We start from the raw sequence: 21685 nt of genomic DNA on the forward strand, positions 1-21685 counted from the left end.
CTGGAGAGCTTCTGGGTTGGTGAATCCATCCAAACCGGGAAGGTGATACACCCAAACTCCTCAGGGACAGAGGCTCCTGCACTAGGGACTCTCTCGGACCTCACTCGCCCTGTGGGTTTCTGCATCTGGCTATTCACATCTGTTCTTTATTATATCCTTTAATAAATGTGACCTAGTAAGCAAAACGTTTCTCTGAGTTCTGTGAGCCGCTCTAGCAAATTACTGAACCCACGGTGGGGTGGGCACCTCTGATCTCTAGGCGGTCAGTCAGAAGCACTGGTGACAACCTGGATTTTGGACTGGCATCTAAATTGTGGGACTGAGCCCTCGACCTGTGGGGTCTGACAGCATCTCCAGGTAGATGGTGTCAGAACTGAGACTGCAGGACCCCCAGCTGGTGTTGTGGAGCACTGCTCGGCGCAGGGGAACCTCCACACGTTTGGTCACCGGGAGTGAGGGCACTCTGCGTGGAAGGAGACATACAAGAAACGAGCACACAGCAGGGAAGAACAGTGTTTTTCCCTACATAGGAAGGGGAAATAGTTTTTCCATTACAATTGTTACTCACACTTATAAGCTTAGAAAACACGAGAACCCTTTACGAAACAGGAAGCGTGGAGCAGCTTCCGTTTTGAGGGGCAACCTCTATCCTTTCGGGTGGACACGTGCCTGCTCTCCAGGCCTGGTCGTTACCTCACACGTGGTGCCCGTGGACCGCGCTGTCGCCATCCCCACCCTGCATCTGCAGCTGCATCTGCGCCTGCATCCGGGCAATCATCTCCTGCATACGGCGGAGCTGCGGACACAAGATGGACACACCGTTGGTTCTCGGGCTCTGCTGTCCCCAAGCAGGCTTTACGGGGGTCCTGTGATTGCTAGTACTTCAACGTCTGTGCTCTCCCAAAACATGACCATGAGTTAACATACAAAAAACTCTTACAAACCAGTAAAAGGACCAATGGCTCAACAGAAAACTGAGCAAACGATAATAATAGACAATTCAAATAAAAAATAAAAATTATCAAGAAACAGAAGAAATAAGAAAGACAACATGAGACAGTTTTTGATCTAAAAAGGTAGGAAGGAGTTGCCACTACCCAGTGGGGAATGTGCACTAAAGGGGAGTGACGGGCCCAGCTACTTTGGGTGATTCAAATGGTGAATCTTCACCCTCCTGCATCCCCATCACTTTTTAAAAAAAATTTGTTTCATTTATTCTATTTTATTTTATTTATTTATTTATTCATTTATTCTATTTTATTTTATTTTTAAAAAAGAAATATCTTTTTTAAACATCTTTATTGGAGTGTAATTGCTTTACAATGGTATGTTAGTTTCTGCTTTACAACAAAGTGAATCAGCTCTGCATATACATATCCCCATATCCCCACCCTCTTGTATCTCCCTCCCACCCTCCCTATCCCACCCCTCTAGGTGTTACAACAAAGCACCAAGCTGATCTCTCTGCGCTACGCGTCTGCTTCCCACTAGCTATCGGTTTTACATTTGTTAAGGCATATATGTACATGCCGCTCCTACACTTTGTCCCAGCTTACCTTTCCCCCTCCCCATGTTCTCAAGTCCATTCTCTAGTAGGTCTGTGTCTTTATTCCTGTCCTGCCCCTAGGTTCTTCATAACCATTTTTTTTTTTTAGATTCCATATATATGTGTTGGCATATGGTATTTGTTTTTCTCTTTCTGACTTCACTCTGTATGACAGACTCTAGGTCCGTCCACCTCACTACAAATAACTCCATTTCGGTTTTTTTTTATGGCTGAGTAATATTCCATTGTATATATGTGCCACATCTTCTTTATCCATTCATCTGTCGACGGACACTTAGGTTGCTTTCATGTCCTGGCTATTGTAAATAGATGAGAATTACTACTCCAGATTTCTTTTGATTTCCATTTGCATGGAATATCTTTTTCCATCCCTTCACTTTCAGTCTGTATGTGTCCCTAGGTCTGAAGTGGGTCTCTTGTAGACAACATATATACGGATCTTGTTTTTGTATCCATTCAGCCAGTCTATGTCTTCTGGTAGGAGCATTTCATCCATTGACATTTAAGGTAATTATCGATATGTCTGTTCCTATTATCATTTTCCTAATTGTTTTGGGTTTGTTATTGTACGTCTTTTCCTTCTCTTGTGTTTCCTGCCTAGAGAAGTTCCTTTAGCATTTGTTGTAAAGCTGGTTTGGTGGTGAACTCTCTTAGCTTTTGCTTGTCAGTAAAGGGTTTAATTTCTCTGTCGAATCTGAATGAGATCCTTGCTGGGTAATCTTGGTTGTAGGTTTTTCCCTTTCATCACTTTCAGCACGTCTTGTCACTCCCTTCTGGCTTGCAGAGTTTCTGCTGAATGATCTGCTGTTAACCTTATGGGGATTCCCTTGTATGTTATTTGTTGTTTTTCCCTTGCTGCTTTTAATATTTTTTTCTTTGCATTTAATTTTTGATAGTTTGACTAATATGTGTCTTAGCATGTTTCTCCTTGGATTTATCCTGTATGGGACTCTCTGTGCTTCCTGGACTTGACTATTTCCTTTCCCATATTAGGGAAGTTTTTCAATATCTCTTCAAATATTTTCTCAGTCCCTTTCTTTTTCTCCTCTTCTTCTGGGACCCGTATAATTCGAATGTTGGTGCGTTTAATGTCCCAGAGGTCTCTGAGACTGTCCTCAATTCTTCTCATTTTTTTTTCTTTACTCTGCAGTAGTTATTTTCACATTTTCTCTTCCAAGTCACTTATCCATTCTTCTGCCTCAGTTATTCTGCTACTGATTCCTTGTAGAGAATTTTTAATTTCATTTCTTGTGTTGTTCATCATTGTTTGTTTGCTGTTTAGTTCTCCTAGGCCCTCATTAAACGTTTCTTGTATTTTCTCCATTCTACTTCCAAGATTTTGGATCATCTTTACTATCATTACTCTGAATTCTTTTTCAGATAGACTGCCTATTTCCTCTTCATTTGTTAGGTGTGGTGGGTTTTTACCTTGCTCCTTCATATGCTGTGTTTCTCTGTCTTCTCATTTTGCTTAACTTACTGTGTTTGGGGTCTCCGTTTCGCAGGCTGCAGGTTCGCAGTTCCTGTTGTTTTTGGTGTCTGCCCCCAGCGGGTAAGGCTGGTTCAGTGGGTTGTGTAGGCTTCCTGGTGGAGGGGACTAGTGCCTGTGTTCTGGTGGATGAGGCTGGATCTTTTCTTTCTGGTGGGCAGGACCGCGTCCAGTGGTGTGTTTTGGGGTGTCTGTGGACTTACTGTGATTTTAGGCAGCTTCTCTGCTAATGGGTGGGGTTGTGTTCCTGTCTTGCTAGTTGTTTGGCATGGGGCGTCCCAGCACTGCAGCTTGCTGGTCGTTGAGTGGAGCTGGGTCTTAATGTTGAGATGGAGATCTCTGGGAGAGCTTTTGCTGTCTGATATCACGTGGAGCCGGGAGGTTTCTGGTGGACCAACGTCCTGAACTCAACTCTCCCACCTCAGAGGCACAGGCCTGACACCCGGCCAGAGCACAGAGACCCTGTCAGCCTCACTGCTTTTGCGAAGTCTGAGGTCTTCTGACAGCGTTCAGTAGGTGTTCTGTAGGAGTTGTTCTTCCACATGTAGATGTATTTCTGATGTATTTGTGGGGAGGAAGGTGATCTCCACGTCTTACTCCTCTGCCATCTTGAAGGTCTCACCCCATCACTTTTTATCACTATGGTTTCTCTCCGTTTAGAAAGGCCTCTAGGCAAGTGTTGTAAAAGATTTACCTCAATTTTCTTCAGGTAACTTTTGTGATTATGTTTTTAACATTTAAATATTTGATCCACGGTGAATTAATTTGGCCCAAGTGTTTTATTTTTGTTTCCAAAAGGCTGGCCTGTTTTCTTATTATTTACTCAACATGCCTCAATTCCACCACTTTAACAGGTCTCAGCACCACCTTTACCTCAGAGCACATTTCCATACTTCTGATCTATTCCCAGACCTGCATTTACTTATTATTAATTTTTAAAAATTTATTTATTTTCTTTATATTTGGCTGCACAAGGGGGTCTTCGTTGTGGTGCTCGGGCTTCTCACTGTGGTGGCTTCTCTTGTTGCAGAGCACGGGCTCTAGGCGCATGGGCTTCAGTAGTTGTGGCACACGGGCTCAGTAGTTGTGGCTCGCGAGCTCTGGAGCACAGGCTCGGTAGTTGTGGCGCACGGGTTTAGTTGCTCCGCGGCATGTGGGATCTTCCCAGACCAGGGCTCAAACCCATGTTCCCTGCGCTGGCAGGCAGATTCTCAACCACTGCGCCACCAGGGAAGCCCCGACCTGCATTTAATCAGCCTAACCCGCCTGTACCAAACTCTGGACGACCACCGTTTGATGCTTCCGTAACCAGTAAAGCAAGCCTCTTTTCGTTAGTCTGCTTTTTATAGAGCTTCCTGTGTTTCCCAACGCTTAGCCTTCAAGACAAATGGAATTACTTCAAGTTCTCGCTAAAACGAAGAACTCAGCAAACACACAACTCTGTGGGAACTGAGTTAGAGACAGCTGTGATCCTCACACTGAGCATCCTACCTACAAAGCTTTGTGTCTATTCAAATTTTGAAAGCCGTTTTCAATAGAGCTTTTTCTAGTTTATTCCCCTATATAAGCCCTACTACGTATTTCTTTCGTTTTTATTAATGATGCTGAATGAGCTTCTTTCATTATATTTTCATTGTCTATATATGGGAAAACTGCTGATTTTTAAACATCTTACAAAAACCAGTCATGTTACTGAATTCTCACTATTTCCAACTTTTCCCACTATTGGGTTATTGCTGTTGGGTATTAAATAATATATGTAAACCAATTTATACACTTATGTATATATATACATATTATCATGTGCATATATATATAACAGATTAGTTATATATAACATGTTCCTTTTCAAAAAAAACAAGAAAAAAAACTATATGAACTACAAATAATATTTTTAGGTATTCACTAAACAGTAGACTCAAAAACAGAAAAAGTACTTTTCCACTTACTTCAGCTTCCTTTTCCAGCAAGATCTGGTCTTTATTCATGTCCTCATTTTCCACTTTTCTAAGAGGTGAAAGAAACTACAATTATAATATTACGACAAATATAGTTGGTCATTTCTGACAACAGATGCTCAAAGTAATATTTCACTTTATATTTCTGAGAAATATATCTATTGAAAATTGCATAAATTTATCATTTTTCTGATTAACGACATGAATAAGAAAAGAAAACGATGAAAAATGGAATACGAAATGGAAAATTCAAGACCTCTTTCTTACTCTAAGCTGGGGGGTGGCACTTTCGACTTTACCCCCAAAACAGTAGGTATTATCTGAAGAATACTCTTCTAAGATAAGTTATGAACAAACACTACAACAGTCGTACTTAAAAAAGGAACAGGATGTGAGTGTCCAAGTGGAGAAGCCGGCGCAGGAGGCCCTCTGAGCCCTTTAAGACGCGGCTCCACGTGGGCCCACTCCCTTGGTACCACAACCTGGCTGTATTCCTCAGGCTGGGATGTTCTCGCTGCCTCTAAATCCCTTCTTCACATCTGGTCCCCAAATCAGTAACACCATAAAGCAGACTCTAAAGTGTACCTCATACGTATGTACGAAGGACCTTGTGTTGAAACAGGATCCAACACAAGTCTTTGGCCTTTCCATCTAGAGCTGTTCTTGATATGCAACGGTTAAAGATACCTTTTAACAGGCACAACAAAAAAACCCCACCCCAAACAAAGACAAACCCCAACCCCATGATTTGATTAAATTAGCAACAAGTATCTCCCAATCGCTTCTGAGTAGGGAACCAAATGGTGATGCTTAGTGGTCAAGGCTGAGCTGGACACACAGAGGAGAGGGGGACAGCATGACTCGAGGTGACCAAATATGGACCGAGGGGAGAGCATGACTTGGGGCAACAACCTGCCGCCTCTTTTGAGTCTCTCGGATCGGAAGTTTTCATAGTGAAGGTCCTGGGTCACCTCTTGGAGATCCTGCATGTGAGTGCTGAAAGAGAAAAGGATGCACCAGGGCTATGCCATTCGCGTGGAAAAAACACCCAATGAGGGACACAGAACACACACCAGGAACTAAGACCCCAGATTACTTGGTAAACAGTACACAAAGTTGCTGGAATTTCGGGATAAGGGAATGAGGCTGTGGAAACATCTACAGAGGCGCATCTCTTTGCTACCACGATAAACGACGCACAGACACACCCAGCTGGGCCACAGGGTCTCCGCCACAAGCACCACCCCTTGAGTGAGATCACCACAGTGGACAGAAGGAGAGGCACAGAGGCTTTAGGAGATTGTTTAGGTAAACAGTGTCTGAAACAGAGCACACTTTTCTGAAAGAACTTACGAAAAACAAGCAATTCAAACATTTGTGACTCCTTAAGCTTAACGTGTATGTCACAAAGAGCCTATTAGTGTCACCTGTGGAGAAAACCATAAATCAAAGTACTTATCTTCTGGATAAGACAGAAACAGCACTTTGCATCTTATAATCATCTTGGAAAACACTCATAGCTTCGGCCCAGCTTTTTCAGATACTTAACCACTCAGCTCTGAGACAGGATCATGACAACCAAGGGCCTGTCCCTGGAGGGCCTGGGTGCACTTTCACACCTGACATGGTGACTGAATTACATCTGACATAACTTGAATGCCAACTTTAATGGTATTTTTAGTGATTTTAATTCACCAAAGATTCCTAAACCAAGTGAGACCTACGAGGCCTGTAGAGCAATTTTCAGTTCTTCAAAATTTATCTGGACCAGCCGTTCTTTGATCTCAGAATTCTGATGAAAGAGGGGTTAGATTTTAGCAACACTCTTTCTGTTAGCCTCTTTATTCAAGGGCAACAGCAATGCATGTTTGTTACTAAATGTACAATTTATTTTTAGAGGAAAAAAGTCTGTTTTTGTAGTCAGGTCTGTTCTAGCTGCTAAAAACCGACTGGAGAGCCTCAAGGCTAACCGGGGCCACCTCGTGTGAGAGCCTGAGGGCTGATGGGCACGCTGCACTTCAGCAGTGGCTGGAGAAGGCTCTCAGGGTCCCAAGCAGCGAAGCTGTCCATTTCCTCACCAGAGCAAGAGGTGTCCTGTGCGTGGTGCAGCCACACCACAGGTGAGGTCTAGTCTACTTTTAGCATCAAAAAGGTCTTTGAGATTAGGAAGGAGAGTGTATTAAGCTACAGGCCCCAGGTGGAAGAGGCTAGTCTGCTACAGTCCCAGAGAGCGGAGGGCCTTCTGCATCAAGCCGGGATAGCCCTGCTGCAGGAGCACAACGGAGCCGGTGTGGCTCGCAGGCCCCACGCACACCCCCCACGCGAAAGCTCTGCTCTCCAAGCCGGTGGGAACGCACACGCGTCTTACATGAGCATCGTCCTCAGTTTCAGGAAGTCGTTGTGCTCTGGGTTCTCCACCTCCACTACGCCCCACGGGTAGAGGCGGCCTCTGACTTTCTTGCCTTTGGCTTCAATCAGCTGATTGGATCCAACCACAGAGAATGGGATACTGGCCTAGAAAGAGACACACGGGGCAGACTGGCTCCATGCAGGGAACCCCAACTTTCACTGCAGACGCAGGAACGTCAGCTCAGAATGAGCACGCTGCTGCCAACTACGAGGCTCACTGGGAAAACCAACGGCACACATATTTTACTTGCAAGTGGCAGTTCTTTCCCACATGGGACAAACTGTAGGAAATCAAACTAAACCTGCAGTAAGATTTCTAAGCCTCAGGTAACAGCTATGCCAGAATATCTTTAGAGCAGAACTACCACTGTGACCAAATCTACCTGGCAACCTCAGAGGCCAAGCCTTCTAAGACTGTGTGCTTTGCCAGCTCTTTCCATTTTAAATGCACTGACTACGGGAAAAAGGAGTTAGTTACACTGTGTACTTGGAGACAAAGCTCCTACCTTGAGAAGTCTAGTCTGCTCCTTAAAATCTTCATCTTCATCTGACTCTGCATCAGGTAAGTGATAGATTTTGATGTTATGTTCTTCAATTTCATCCAGAATCTGAAAGAAACACCAAACCAGGAGCAACTGTAGGAAACTGCATACTATTTCAGTCAAGTCTAATGCATCATATTAGAAGTATGTCGGAATTATCCAAATGTCAATAATCCTATTGATTAAAATCATTTTCAAATGATTTTACAAACTGCTAAAAAGGTATTCATGCTTGCACTGAGGGACCCTCTGTCCAGAGTAACAACAACAACGTATCACCACCTTCACTGCACAAAGCAGCAGACTAACGACAGTCCCAGTACAGCAGGTAAAAGCAGACCACACCACAACCAGCCTCCGGAAGGAGTCCTGCAGGTAGAGAAGGGAGATGCGCCCAGAGGGAACATCTCCTCAAAGGCATGGAGGGGAGGACACAAGGGTTGTGTCTTGGGAATTACAAGAAATCCAGAATGGCTGGAAGGTTAAGACATCCAGTTGGACAGGACAAAGAAACAACTGAGGTGGACAGTTCCCTGAATGCCACCAGGTGAGGGACCTAGGGGTGTGGATTTTATTCAACAGGAAACAAGTGGTCAGCAGTGTAATCTCACAGTCTGAACTATCAACCAAGTAGTAGAGTAGCCTAGAGGGAAAGGGAAACTGGGCTGGAGTTGAGGTAAGCAGGCACTCACCACCAGCCCCAGTGTCTAAGCAGCAGCCCCAAGCCCCCAGTGTCGGTGCTCCATCAGACACGAGGTTGGGGCTCTGCTTCTACTCTCACGCCAGAGTCTGGACCACCCAGGGAAGGGAGAGCACAAGCAAGTAAGCAGGAAGCACCCCTACTTCAAACCTGCTCCCCAGTTTTCTCCTCCTTAATGTGACCTGAAGGGCCCTGCGTGGTCAAAGATCTTGGACGAACCCCCTGTCCGCACTAAGTTGGGGTTTAAGAGAAGGCCCTCCTCCCCGCACCCTCTCCCCCTCACAAGCTGGCCCTAGTCTGTTCCTAACTGCTTGTTCCCCAACGAGATGGAGAAGCTGAGCGGTGAGCGTGACCCTGCCCTGCCTGCTCCCCACTCCGCAGCAAGAAAGTGATGGATCAAAAATAATCACACCTCCTCACTGTGGGCGACTGCAGAGCTACGGGGCCGTTCTGAGAGACAGGGAGATGGGCAGATGTTCTTAGACTGTGAAGGAGGAGCACACCCACAGGTACAAGGAAGAAACCGGATAAGGAGAGGGACTGCCAAGGCCCACGATTTCAATTCCTTTCAGCCTTTGAAATCGAGCCTGAAGAATTTTGGACACAGGATCAGAGATGGGTATAAAGCCTCCTAACCCTGACAGCTGCCCCTCCTACCTGTCCGAAATTTAATGTAACATCCTATAAAAGGTGAAGTTCCCTTAAGTGTAAATTGCCAAGACACTTATTGTCAAGCATAGAAACGCCTAAGCTTTCAGGAACTCTTCCAAGGGCCTGTATACTTCCTAAAACACTGGCAGACACGTGAGACAATAAAGGAAAGGGCTGACAAACACAAGTCCGTATTAGTTTAAAGCTCCGCTTACAGCAGAAGATTCAAGAGAGACATGAGGTAACACAAAAGTCCAACTAGGTGAAGTAATCTGCAGCGCGACAGTCAATGCCTAAAAATACACGAGTATCTGTGAGTCAATAAAAATGCAGTGAAGAGCAGCAAGCTCTAAAACCCCAGAGAACACGGCAACGGGCTTCAAGCACCGTGACAGAAACTCGCACCAGCAACCAGGCGGACGCAAACTGCAATGAGGTGCCGTTTCCCGTCTCTCAGGAAGGACCCTAAACACGCCGGGAGCACATCCAGAGCTGCTCCAGGGCCGCAGAGGAGCAAAAGCTCACACTCTGCTTTGGGGGCTGCAAACGGCTACAAACCTGTTTTGAGGGAAACGCAGCCCTCCTTCAAAAACATAAACGCACCTCAGTCCCTTTCTAAGAATTCGTCTGACTTACACAGTTGTGAGACGACAGAGGCGCACCGACGCTGACAGCACGGACATCAGCAAGGCCCGCTCTGTGCCAGCCAGGCAGGGACTGTCCGAACCCCCCGCCCCGCCCCCACCTGCCCCCACCCCGGCCCGGGGAGCCCAGCACGCACCCTCTTCTTCAGGCGCTCCCGCTCCTTCAGCGTGAGCGTGTCGGCTTTCGCGATGACAGGCACAATGTTCACCTTGTTGTGTATCGCCTTCATAAACGCAACATCCAAGGGCTTAAGTCTAAAAGTCATGTTTAAGGGAAGAATAAGGAGATCACACTGAACTTTTTTCTCTCAAAATTACCCCAATTCTTATAATAAAATATGCAGTTTGGAGGAAAGTTGGAAACCCACAGAGTAAACACGAAATCTTAATCTACACACCAGGTTTCCATGGTAAATGCTTACTTACCCGTGTCCGAAGGGGGAAATAAAGTAAAAGCAACAGTGCACCCTGTTATCGATGATGTGCCGTCTGTTCAGACCGCTCTCATCATGCAGGTACCGTTCAAACTGCTCATCGATGTAGGAGATGATTGTCTTAAAGCTGAGAGAAACACAAACACGAGTAATCACGGGATACAAGAGGCAGCTGTCCCAAACTTCAAAGGCAAAACGCGCTGTTCTATCCCCTGCCTCTCCAGCAGGTGTGATTTAATAATTCAACTGTAAGATGGGGACAGAAAACCGACTCCTAGGTTTGGCAAGATGGAGGCTTTCGGAAACTGTGCTAAGGATCATTTCCGTAAGTGCTGAAGGTCAAAAGCCGGGATGGGATAGGTTACAAAGAGGCTGAGCTGACTGACTGAAGACAGTCGGGGCAGAGTGGGAGCAGAACACGGGAGCTAAGGGGTGCCTGCGAAAGGAAGGGAGAAACCCCCGGTGAAGGAGAAAGACGCAAGAGAGCCCTCTCCTCCTTCCTTCCCTCTTCTCATCAGTGCTGGAAAGTTGGTGCTTTATGCTTACGGGGATTAGAACCAGGGGAGTCTGTACAACGAAGGCGGATTCTCTGCAAGGTACAGGGTACAGACTGCTCTTACATTCTACTTCTGGATTTCTTTACTTGTGCAAATGGTGCAACAAGCAGCCAGTTACAGACACTAGCTCTGGAGCAAGTCTCTTAAGAGATTTCATCTTCTTGAATATGGAAAAGAGAAAAGCTATACTACCATATCTTGTCCAATGGCCATGGTCCAAATCAAGGTGCTTTATTTATTCTAGCATTTGCTGTATGGTTGGCTTTGTGATATCAGATCTCACTAGAACGCTCTTACAGACAAAAATACTCATTCCCTGTGAAATTCCTCATTTAAAATGCCGTAATTAAAATGATTTAAATTGTCTCATTGTTTTATTATACACAGCTACTCCAAACCCAGCAATCAGTCATCAACATTACAGACTGAAATATGCAGAAACAAACGTAAGCAGGCACACGGCTTCGTCACTGGCGGGGCTCTGGGGCACGTACCAATCCCTGCAGTTGATGGCGTCCCCGTAGCCTGGTGTGTCCACCACGGTCAGCCGCAGCTTGACCCCTCGCTCTTCAATCTCAACAGTTGATGCCTCAATTTGGACAGTTCTTTCAATTTTCTCTAAGAAAAAGAAGAAGCAAACTTAATAAGAGAACGTACCTTAAAATAGAGCCAGTTTGCAAAAATGAGAAATTACCTGTTACTTTCTTTTTATTAAACAAATGACTCAGAAGTTCACTATCTCTCTTTAAGGACAGTTCTCAGAAGGTAACATGAGGACTGTGTAAAAACGACCCAGGGTCAGCAAAGGAAACATCACAGCTAAGATTAAAGGGCTGCTTGGGAGTTGAAAATTATAATTTCTGATTCCCGGGACAAAAAGAACAATTAATGAATTCATTTAAAAACTGTCCAAGGGCTGCAGTCGTGTTGTGGTGGCCCAAGTCCCAGACTGATGTATGCACAGTTCATTCACTCAACAGCCTCACGAAGCCCAGTGTCCAATGCTGGACGCTAACACTTAGGGGAAGAGGTCCGATGACACCTATGCCCACAGAAATCTGTGTATGCCGGTTTTTTCATGAGAACACTGATCCTCCCATCAAACATACAACATAGGCAGGAACTATTACACTTTGTAGACAAAGAAAACAAGCTTGGAGAAGATGGACCATGGTACATGGTCTGAGTGTGTATAATCGAGATCCAAGGACGTCAGGTACGGCACACCTTTCCCTACCTGACTGACGTTCTCCTTGTGTCTAGAGCCAAACAAAAACAAATAAAACACAAAGCTAAGGCACAAAATACTAATTATGCACTCTGTAGCAGCTTTCATGTAGTGCAGCGTGGAAACTTCTGTACCTGCGGCTCCAGGTATGACTCTTTCTGGGTAGAGGTCAGTCAGGAAGAGGCTATTTATGAGAGTTGATTTTCCGAGACCCGATTCACCTTGAAACAAAAAGGAAATTGATGTCATGACGTTGTATGTGTGACACAGTCAAATCTGTTGAGCGTTTACGTGAGGCCCGGCCCTGGACTGAGTGCCTCACAAACATCCGTCTCTGCATCCCATGTGACGACTGTGAAAATGGCACAACCCTCCCGGTCCCACTGATGGGGGAATAGGGGCTCCAAGGTCAGTAGCCTGTGTGCTCAGAGTGCTGTCCAGAGCAAGGCCTCAATTGGAATCCAGGTCTGTGAGGCTCCAGAATCCGTTAAGATCATAAACACAATGTGACCTCTTCCCAAATATGTGGAATGGACTTGAGGTGGGTTTTTTTTTTTGAGAAAAGGAATGCACAGTAGATTTTCAGGTATGGGCTCCGCTAACCCTTAAACTCATCACGTTTCAGAGAACTGAACACACACACACGTCAACAACACCCAGCTTCCCAAGCTGTGGCATCAGGGCACGGAGGACGGATGGACAGCTAACCCTTGCGCACAACCAGTCTGCCATCTCCCCTGTGACACCAAGGCAGGAGCAGGCCCCCTGCCCTCTTCCTGCTTCACTCACAGCCCCACATCCCACCGCTGGCAACCACCATATGTCAGGCAACTTCCTGCTCACTTTGCTGAGCGTAACGCGACCAATTCGGGCAGCGCATAGCCACTCCAGCACTTAACGAGTTAAAAATTCCACTTAAACCACTGTGTATCACGTATTCTGAATATTTGAAGTTTAACTTCAAAGAAGATGCAAAATACCAAAAATTAAAATTAAAAATTCCTATTAAAAAAATTAAAATTCCTATTCCAAGGAAGCATGAACAGATTCCAACACTTTGCTGGAGGTCATCATCTAAGGCTTAAGTCTGCATGTATTGGTCCAACCGTCCCCTGGGCACCTCGGTGCGACCCCCCTCTGCTAAGTGCCTGCTCAGCCTGTGGAAGGAGCATACATCTGATTTAAAAATTACCTCTGGGAAAATCAAGAACAGAAGACTGAATCTGAAATTTGTAGACATACACAATTAGAACTGCACTTTAACTAGACTGCCATTTTCATAGATGAAAAGGAACATTAAAAGGACAAAAACAGAATTACATTTTGAACATGTCCAAATATAAGAGAGCAAGGATATGACCTAATACACACTATCCCAGCAAGTTGTCCTTTTAATAAAGTGTCCAGCAACGCCCTTTTACACGTTCACTACACTTGCAGGGGACTTTGCCAGGACGTGCCAAGTCCTCTCCCCGAGTGCCAGGCACAGGTGTAGGTGCAGGGACACAGCAGACAACAGGTTGGGTGAGTCCCTGCTCCCATGGAGTCTGGCAGTCCAACAGGGGAAGATGCCAGGCAAAGCCACTCTGTCACCGACTGAATGGTGAGAGCTATGACTAATACAGCTGAAAAGGGACCAAGGCCAGAAGATAGCAAAGCAAAGGTGTCTGAGTGGAGATGGCTGATTCTAAATTATGATAAGTGATTTATTTCACTTGGAAGAGCTTTTGGGTAACATCTACAAATAATCTGCTTATTAACTCAGAACATGATGCCACCCTTGGGCTGACTCTCTGAGCACACCTAGCTTTGCTCTGTTCTAATACTTTCACTAGTATCTCTATCCCAGCTTGGAGTGTCCCAAATAGGTGCCTTCAGATGGGGGAAACAAAACGCGAATGAAGGTGTGGACCAGTGTAAATCCATCACCATCCAAAAATGTTAACACGAAACAAACAGCAGGCCCTCTCCGCTGCGTCTGGCAGCTTTGGCTCAGCATACAATTACTTAGCCTCTGAGGTTGGTCGGTGCTGTCGCCCCTACCGGTAGCCTGTTTCTCTGCACTGCCAAGCAATGTTCTGTCGTGTGGATACAACACAACCTGCTGCTGGACAGACACCCGAGCTATGTCCAGAAAACTGGCTTTGAGAATTCACACACAGTCTGCGACGTGCTATCACTTCTCTCGGGTGCGCCTAGGAGGGGACCGCTGAGTCACAGGGTGCGCATGTAACTGTGAAGAAAGGGCACACTTTGCCTTCTCACCAGCTGCTCCACTGCTAACACTTGCACTGCCTGCCTGTAGCACTTCAGCCAGTCTGGCGGGTATGCGGGGCTACCCCATGGTGGTTTTCATGTGTTTCCCTGATGACTGAAGAGGACGTCATCGTGTGTCTACCACCCATCTGTTTACCTCCCGTGAAATGTCTCTTCAAATCTTTTGACCCTTTTTGTAATTGGGTCATTTGTCTTCTTACTAAGCCTGTGAAAACTTTTATATTCTAGATGTAAGTCCTGTGTCGCATATACTACGATATGAACACTTTCTCAGTTTATGGCCTATCTTCTTACTGGTGCCTTTTGAAGAAGGCAAATCTTGAGTGAAGCACAACGTATTATTTTATTTTGTGACTAGTGCTCTTCGTGTCCTAAGCAATCTGCGTGCTCCAAAGTCATAAACATTTTTAAAGCAATTTTCTCCTAGACTTTTTATAGCTTTCCAACTAGGTCAACAATCCATCCTGAGTTTATTGTTGATGTTCAGTGTAAAGGAGGGGCTAGAGTTCACTTTTTTCCCAAACAATCAAGCAATTGCTACAGCACTATTTGTAAAAACATTAATCTTTTCCCATGCTGAATTACCTTGGCACTTTAGTCAAAAATCAGCTGACCATATACATGCGGTCTGGGCTGTTATTTTATGCAGTTGATCTCTATGCCTACCTTACACACTGCTGTGAATTTTGTTGGAAATCAGATTGTTCTGTCATATTCTAGGCCCTCTGCATTTACATTTGCACTTTAGAATCAGATCACTAATTCCTGTTTTTCAAAAGTCTGCTGTGATTTTGACAGGGATTTAATTGACTCTATGGGTCAATCTGGGGAGGCAGGACATCTGAAGAGCCCCACTCCACGAGTGGGTGAGGTCTCGCAACCCAGTCAGCTTTCCTTTGGTTTTTTCAGCTGTGTTTTGAAGTTTTCAGTGTTGGTCTTGCACACATTTTGTTAAAAAATTTTTTTTAAGTTTAATACTTCAAAAAATATATTTATTTTTATTTTTGGCTGCTCCGGGTCTTAGTTGTGGCATGCAGAATCTTTTTGTTGTGGTCCGAGTGCTCAGTAGTTGTAGCACGCGGGCTTAGCTGCCCCGCGGCATGTGGGATCTTAGTTCCCCAACCAGGGATTGAACCCGCGTCCCCTGCATTGGAAAGCAGATTCTTAACCACTGGACTGCCAGGGAAGTCCCCACATTTTGTTATATTATCCCTAAGCAGTATGTACCTTTTATATTACTATAAATGGTACTACTTTTAAAAAAGATTTTATCATTGTAATTGTTTTTGATATTGTATTTCTAAGTTCATTTTTAAATTACTTGCTGGTAATTATAGAAATAAAGTTGATTTTTGTATACTGACCGGAACCTGCAATCTTGCTAAACTTCACCTATTAGATCTAGCAGCTTTGTATTTTCTTACGATTTTAACATACACAAATCATGTTATTTGCCATTAAGGAGATTTTACTTCTTTCTCTCAGTTTTTCATGAGTGAAAGTAATGCTAACTATACGTATTTCCCCTTTAGGACCCAAGTGATTGATTTCCAGTGTTAAACCACACATTCCTGTGACCAACCCCATTCATTTAGGATGCACAGTCAGTCCTGCCATGACACTTGCTTTGAAAAGTGACAATTTGTTCCAACACAACTGATATATTATGTAACAATTTCAGCATAATACAAACGCTGCATTTACTTACGTGTGATTTCACTGGTGAGAAACTAGGTCTACCCAGCAGAATCAAGCCACAAAGGAACACTCCTCCCAAGGCATACACCGCAGCTACCAGCTGGCGTATTACAAGCCACAGCCACTTACCTCCAGTGTCCCAACTGTCCACCCATCCTCAGATAGCCCTCCTTCCACAACCTCACAATAACACACAGGCTGCAACCATCCTGATGTCCCCTTTCACAAACTTCAGTTCAGTGGCTTATTTGGTGTAGTAATTTTGATTTCTTAACCATTTAACATGTGAAGCTGAGATCATTTTTACTATGTTCCTAACACGTCACTGAGGAAGGTTTTGAGTGTCGTGTCCCTATTTTCCCTGCATGGTGATTTTTTAGGAACACACATATATTGTGTTACAGTAGAACTGACTGTATTAAGGACTTGCTACAATTTTAGTAAGGTGTCTGTGTCTAGGCTCATGAGGAATTAAGTCTACTTTTCTCATTATTTGCAATAGGGCAGTGCTTGGCCTAATACTCTCATAATGCAGAGCATGTCTGGTGAATGTTCCACGTGCCTTACAAGAACGGGTGTCCTGCAGCTGTTCAGCACAGTGCTCTGCATGTCAGCTGGGCTGTACTGTTTGACAGCATAACTTAAACATTCTACAACGTTACTGACTTTCTATCTGCTTCATACACTACTATGAGGAGTGTTAAAAACTCCTGTCCTCACAGATTTATCTTTCTCCCATCAGACTCCGCGTCATGCATATTTTAGATAATGTTGTTTTGAACAGATCCCTTTCTTGTTATGATATAAAGTTCTTCCTCTCTGGGAATATTCAGGTAGTAGACCTGAAGTCTGCTTTGTCTGATAGTAATTCAGCCACTTCAGCTTTATGACTGGGGCTTGCATCACAATGTCCCATTCTTTTATTTTTAATGAAAAGGGTTTTTCCTGTAGACAACAGGAGGTCATTTAGTCTGATAACCCCTACCTTTCCCTTATACTTTACCTTGTCCATTTACACATAATTATCGAAAAGGTTATGCTCAAGGCTGCCATCTTGCTGCCATCTTCCTTTTCTCTTTTCCTGCTTTCTTTTGGACTGAATACGTTTTTTTTTTTTTTTTTGCACTACGTGGGCCTCTCACTGTTGTGGCCTCTCCCGTTGCGGAGCACGGGCTCTGGACGCGCAGGCTCGGCGGCCATGGCTCACGGGCCCAGCCGCTCCGCGGCATGTGGGATCTTCCGGGACCGGGGCACGAACCCGTGTCCCCTGCATCAGCAGGCGGACTCTCAACCACTGCGCCACCAGGGAAGCCCCTGAATACTTTTTTATATTCTATTTTATCAAAGCTATTGGCTTTTAGCCAAATCTTTATTTTTCTAGTGGATGCTCTTAAGTTCACAATGTGCACCATTAACCCAGCATCTTCCTTTCAGTAATGTGCTTCCGCCTCACACGTAACGTAAGAAGTTCACAGCCGCACGCTTCTACTCACCCTGTCCTCTGTGCTATCCTTATTCATTTTATTCCTACACGTTACACACTATCAATTATCTTTGAAAGAAACTGAAAAGCAAGAAGTCTTATTTTTACCAATACATTTGCCATTTCCAGTGCTCTCCCTTCTGTGCCAACTTGAAAACCTCATTTAATCTTCCTTACGGTATACGTCTGATACTGATAAATTCTTTCCACTTATTTATCTGAAAATGTCTTTACCTTCTTTTTAACCTTCATTTTTAAAGGTTATTTTTGACAAACACAGAATTCTAGGCTGATAGTTTTATACTTTCAGTACTTTAAACTGTCATTCCACATGGCTTACATTATTCCTGATGAGCAGTCAGTGGTCCTTCTTACCTCCGACCCTATGTAATGTTTTTCTTTTTCTCTGGCTGCTTGTAGGATTTTCCCATTCATCAGTGGTTTTCACCATCTGGTTACATGCCCTGGTGTGCTTGTAGGATTTTCCCATTTATCAGTGGTTTTCACCATCCGGCTACATGCCCTGGTGTGCTTGTAGGATTTTCCCATTTATCAGTGGTTTTCGCCATCTGGTTACATGCCCTGGTGTGCTTGTAAGATTTTCCCATTTATCAGTGGTTTTCACCATCCGGTTACGTGCTTTTCTTTATATTTATTCTGCTTGGTGCTTGAGTTTGGATGCTTTCTATTGCCCCCATTCTTCTGCAGTGTACAATTTGCTGTTAGGCCCATCAGAAAATTTTTTATCTCAGACGTTGTATACATTTTTTAATCTCTAGAAGTTCCATTTTGTTCTTTTCTGGATCTGTTTCTACTGCCTGATTTCTGTCCTGGTTATGGGCCATTTTTTTCCCCCTTCTTTGCACATCCAGGAACTTTTCAGTGGATGCTCAGTATTGTGAAGGTTATACTGTAAGAGTCTAGATTTTAATGTCCTTCTTTAATGAGTGATGGGTTTTTGTCCTGGCAAGTAGGTAATTCATTTGTAAAGAAGCTTGATCCTTTCAAGGTTCGTTTATAAGCTTTGTTAGACAGGGTTTAGAACAGCCTTTATGTGAGTTTAGCCCTACTCCTAAGCAAGGACTTTCCTGAATGTCATGGGTGTTCAGTAAGATTTCCCTCTGGTTGGCTGGAATTCCAATGTCTCCTTGACCCCTTTCCAGTTCTCTAACTCCATCCATGCAGTCTCCTTCCTGGTGGTTCTATTTTGCCTGGCTTCAAGGAGGCTTCCCCTACCCATATACAAGTTACTGTTTAGCCATGGTGCCAAAGGAACCCCAATGCAGATGTGTGAAGTCGTTCTCTTCTGCCTGTTACCTCAGCTTCCCCGAACTGTGGTCTCATTCTTCAGCCGAGACTAACCGTGTTAGGTTTACTCCTCCCTGGGAAAAGGGCAGGTGAATGGCAGAAAGCTGGAGTAACTTTATAGTTCATAGAATTCTTTTTCCTTCTCTCAAGGACCAAAGTCCTGCATTGCCTGTTCAATGTCTTAAAAGGGCTGTTTCATGTATCTTGCCGAGGCTTCTGGTTATTTAGGTCAAGAGGACTAGTCCGGTACAGCTTTTTCAGGGTTTGGCAAGCTGCAGCTCTCCTGCGAATCTAGCCCTCTACCACATGAACAAAACAGAGCTTCACTGGGACAGCTGTGCCTGTTTGTTCATGTGTCGTCTATGGCTGGTTCCCACGACGACAGTGGAGTTAACAGCTGCACCAAAAGCTGTAAGGCTCACAAAGCCTTAAATATTTACTATCTGACCCTTTACAGAAAGAGCTTGTCAACCCCTGAGTTATTCTATCAGGGCCGGAAGTAATTGTCTGGTTTTAAAGCTCTAAATTAAGTAACTGTGTGACAGACTGCACTGCATTTCTCTTTTCTACTAGGAACCGGAATTTGCATTATTAACATCGTCATGTAATTGTGCTCCTAAAACATGTCACCATTCACTTCTCTGGGCCTAGGGTCCCACAGTTTTTTTCATCTCAGATTTGTGAACTGTTTATCCCAGGAAACAATCGTTTGTCCCACTCATGCATGACCACCCATCAAGCTTTCCCAGTGCCTACCTCAGCATTTGGGGAGAATTTTGCGATTATCAGAAATGAAATAAAATGTGGTATGGTAAGCAGAATTAATAGTTCATCAAGTTAAGTTTGTTATGGACACACTGAAACAGAATATATATGCTATAATCCATGATAAAATATATCTGATATAATAGACATTTCAGGTAACCACTCAATTTCAAACGACTTTAAGTACTTATTTTAAAATACGTGTGTGTAGTCAGGGTTGTTCCTTGTTTAAAATATACCCACCAGAAAAAGTTGAACAGTTCTTTTTATGAGTATTAAATAAACACGCTTCTGGTTAATTATAAGTGTTTGTTATCTTTCAAGTGTAACAAATTACTGTAAAATTCAGAGGCCTAAACCAACAACAAACATTTAACACCTCATGGACTCTGGGTCAGGAGTTCGGGAGTGTCTAAGGTGGGCGGTTATGGCTTGAGGGTCCCTCTGTGGTGACAGGGATGTTGGCCAGGATGGCGGTCACCAGCAGGCTTAACTGGGGCTGGAGGACATTTCTGAACGGTCACCTACATGGTCACTCACAGGCCTCAGCGCCGTGCCCTGCAGGACTTCTCTATGAGGTGTCCCGACAGTGATGATTCAAGAGAAGGCAAGGCACAGGCCACACCTTCATCTCCACAACGTCCTACTGGCTACACGAGTGAGCCCTGCTCAGTGGGGAAGGGGCTAGAAAGCGTCATGGACACCAGGCAGCAAGGATTTGGGGGACGGCGGGAGGGCTTCAGAGGCCAGCTGTCACAACGAGCAAACACTTTCACTACATCCAAGCAAAAAATGACATAAAAATTATAATTCTGCACTTCAGCAAAATTTTCTAAAGCAGTTTTTTTTTTCAAATTCCCAAGTTATCTGACTCCGTCAACAAAGGAATCTTCCCTGTGACTTTTAGGTCACGTTATTATACTCCACAGGTTGGGAAAAGGAGACACCCACATATTCAATAACTTGAGAGTACAAGTTAATTTCTTACCAACCACCATTAGCGTGAATTCAAAACCTTTTTTCACTGATTTTCGATGAACTTGATTGGGAAGATTTGCAAATCCAACATAGCCAGGAGTTTCTGGATTTATAAACTGAGTTGGTTGTTGCTAAAAAAAGAACAAATAAACACCTTATTAGTTGCTTTTAAGACATTATTAAACCTGTGACAAACACAGATATCCTTAGTTCTCACAAATCAAAAAAGTATACACATAAATCAATACTCCCAAAAAGTCACTGCTATCAGAAAACTGACGGTATTCATTTGAAGATATTTAAAAAAGAAGAAAAACCAATCCAGTATCACTTCATGCCTACATGCTGACCTAAAATAACATTTCTGTTAAGCAATTAAGCAATACATAAAAGATACATGCTTAGTTCATCTTAGTACAATTTCAACTCTCAACTTAAAAAACTGTCTATAGAGTTGAAGGAAAATCTGTCAGACGTACAAAGTAAGACCCCACTTACAGTGGTCTCATTCAACAAACTTCGCTAAAGAACAGCTTCCAGGGCTTCCCTGGTGACGTAGTGGCTGAGAGTCCGCCTGCCGATGCAGGGGACACGCGTTCGTGCCCCAGGCCGGGGAGATCCCACATGCCACGGAGCGGCTAGGCGTGTGAGCCATGGCCGCTGGGCCTGTGCATCCGGAGCCTGTGCTCCGCAACGGGAGAGGCCACAGCAGTGAGAGGCCCGCGTACCGCAAAAAAAAAGAACAGCTTCCAAAGTAAAGACTTCGTGTATCAGGAGCGGTGCATTTGTGAAAAGTAGCCAGGAAACAGTCATGTCTCTTGCTGCATTCCTAGCTCAATGGAACCGAGCCCCACCAAGGGTGAGGCAGCCCACTTAGGGGTGGGACGCTGAGAATCTAGCTTCACAGACCAAGAGAAAGAAGACTGAGAGTGAGAAAGGGGTCACGGCAGAAGCCGCTGAAGCGTCAATGTTCCTTGATAGATGGATACCTGACACG

At 44.4% G+C, this 21685-nt stretch overlaps 1 protein-coding gene across 3 annotated transcripts in view; it reads right to left on the reverse strand.

Annotated features, from left to right (window-relative positions):
• SEPTIN2 (septin 2) overlaps nt 1-21685 on the reverse strand; it is a 34078-nt gene that overhangs the window by 3813 nt on the left and 8580 nt on the right. For 2 of the 3 annotated variants that reach the window (XM_022568200.3, XM_022568202.3), the window contains exons 3-12: nt 20699-20819; nt 12314-12400; nt 11446-11569; nt 10387-10521; nt 10098-10215; nt 7930-8031; nt 7383-7528; nt 5927-6010; nt 5006-5063; nt 694-796 (exon numbers count right to left, since the gene is read on the reverse strand). In XM_022568200.3, coding sequence (XP_022423908.1) covers nt 695-796; nt 5006-5063; nt 5927-6010; nt 7383-7528; nt 7930-8031; nt 10098-10215; nt 10387-10521; nt 11446-11569; nt 12314-12400; nt 20699-20819 — 1077 coding nt within the window. In that variant the 3' untranslated portion in view covers nt 694. Of the gene's footprint in view, nt 1-669; nt 797-5005; nt 5064-5926; nt 6011-7382; nt 7529-7929; nt 8032-10097; nt 10216-10386; nt 10522-11445; nt 11570-12313; nt 12401-20698; nt 20820-21685 lie in introns of all 3 variants that reach the window. The other variant, XM_022568201.3, reaches the window with a different exon arrangement.

The sequence above is a fragment of the Delphinapterus leucas genome, chromosome 8 (assembly GCF_059928025.1).
Source record: "Delphinapterus leucas isolate spDelLeu-1000000601 "Yukka" chromosome 8, BTC_Dleu_Yukka2, whole genome shotgun sequence".
In the NCBI taxonomy this organism is placed as follows: domain Eukaryota; kingdom Metazoa; phylum Chordata; class Mammalia; order Artiodactyla; family Monodontidae; genus Delphinapterus; species Delphinapterus leucas.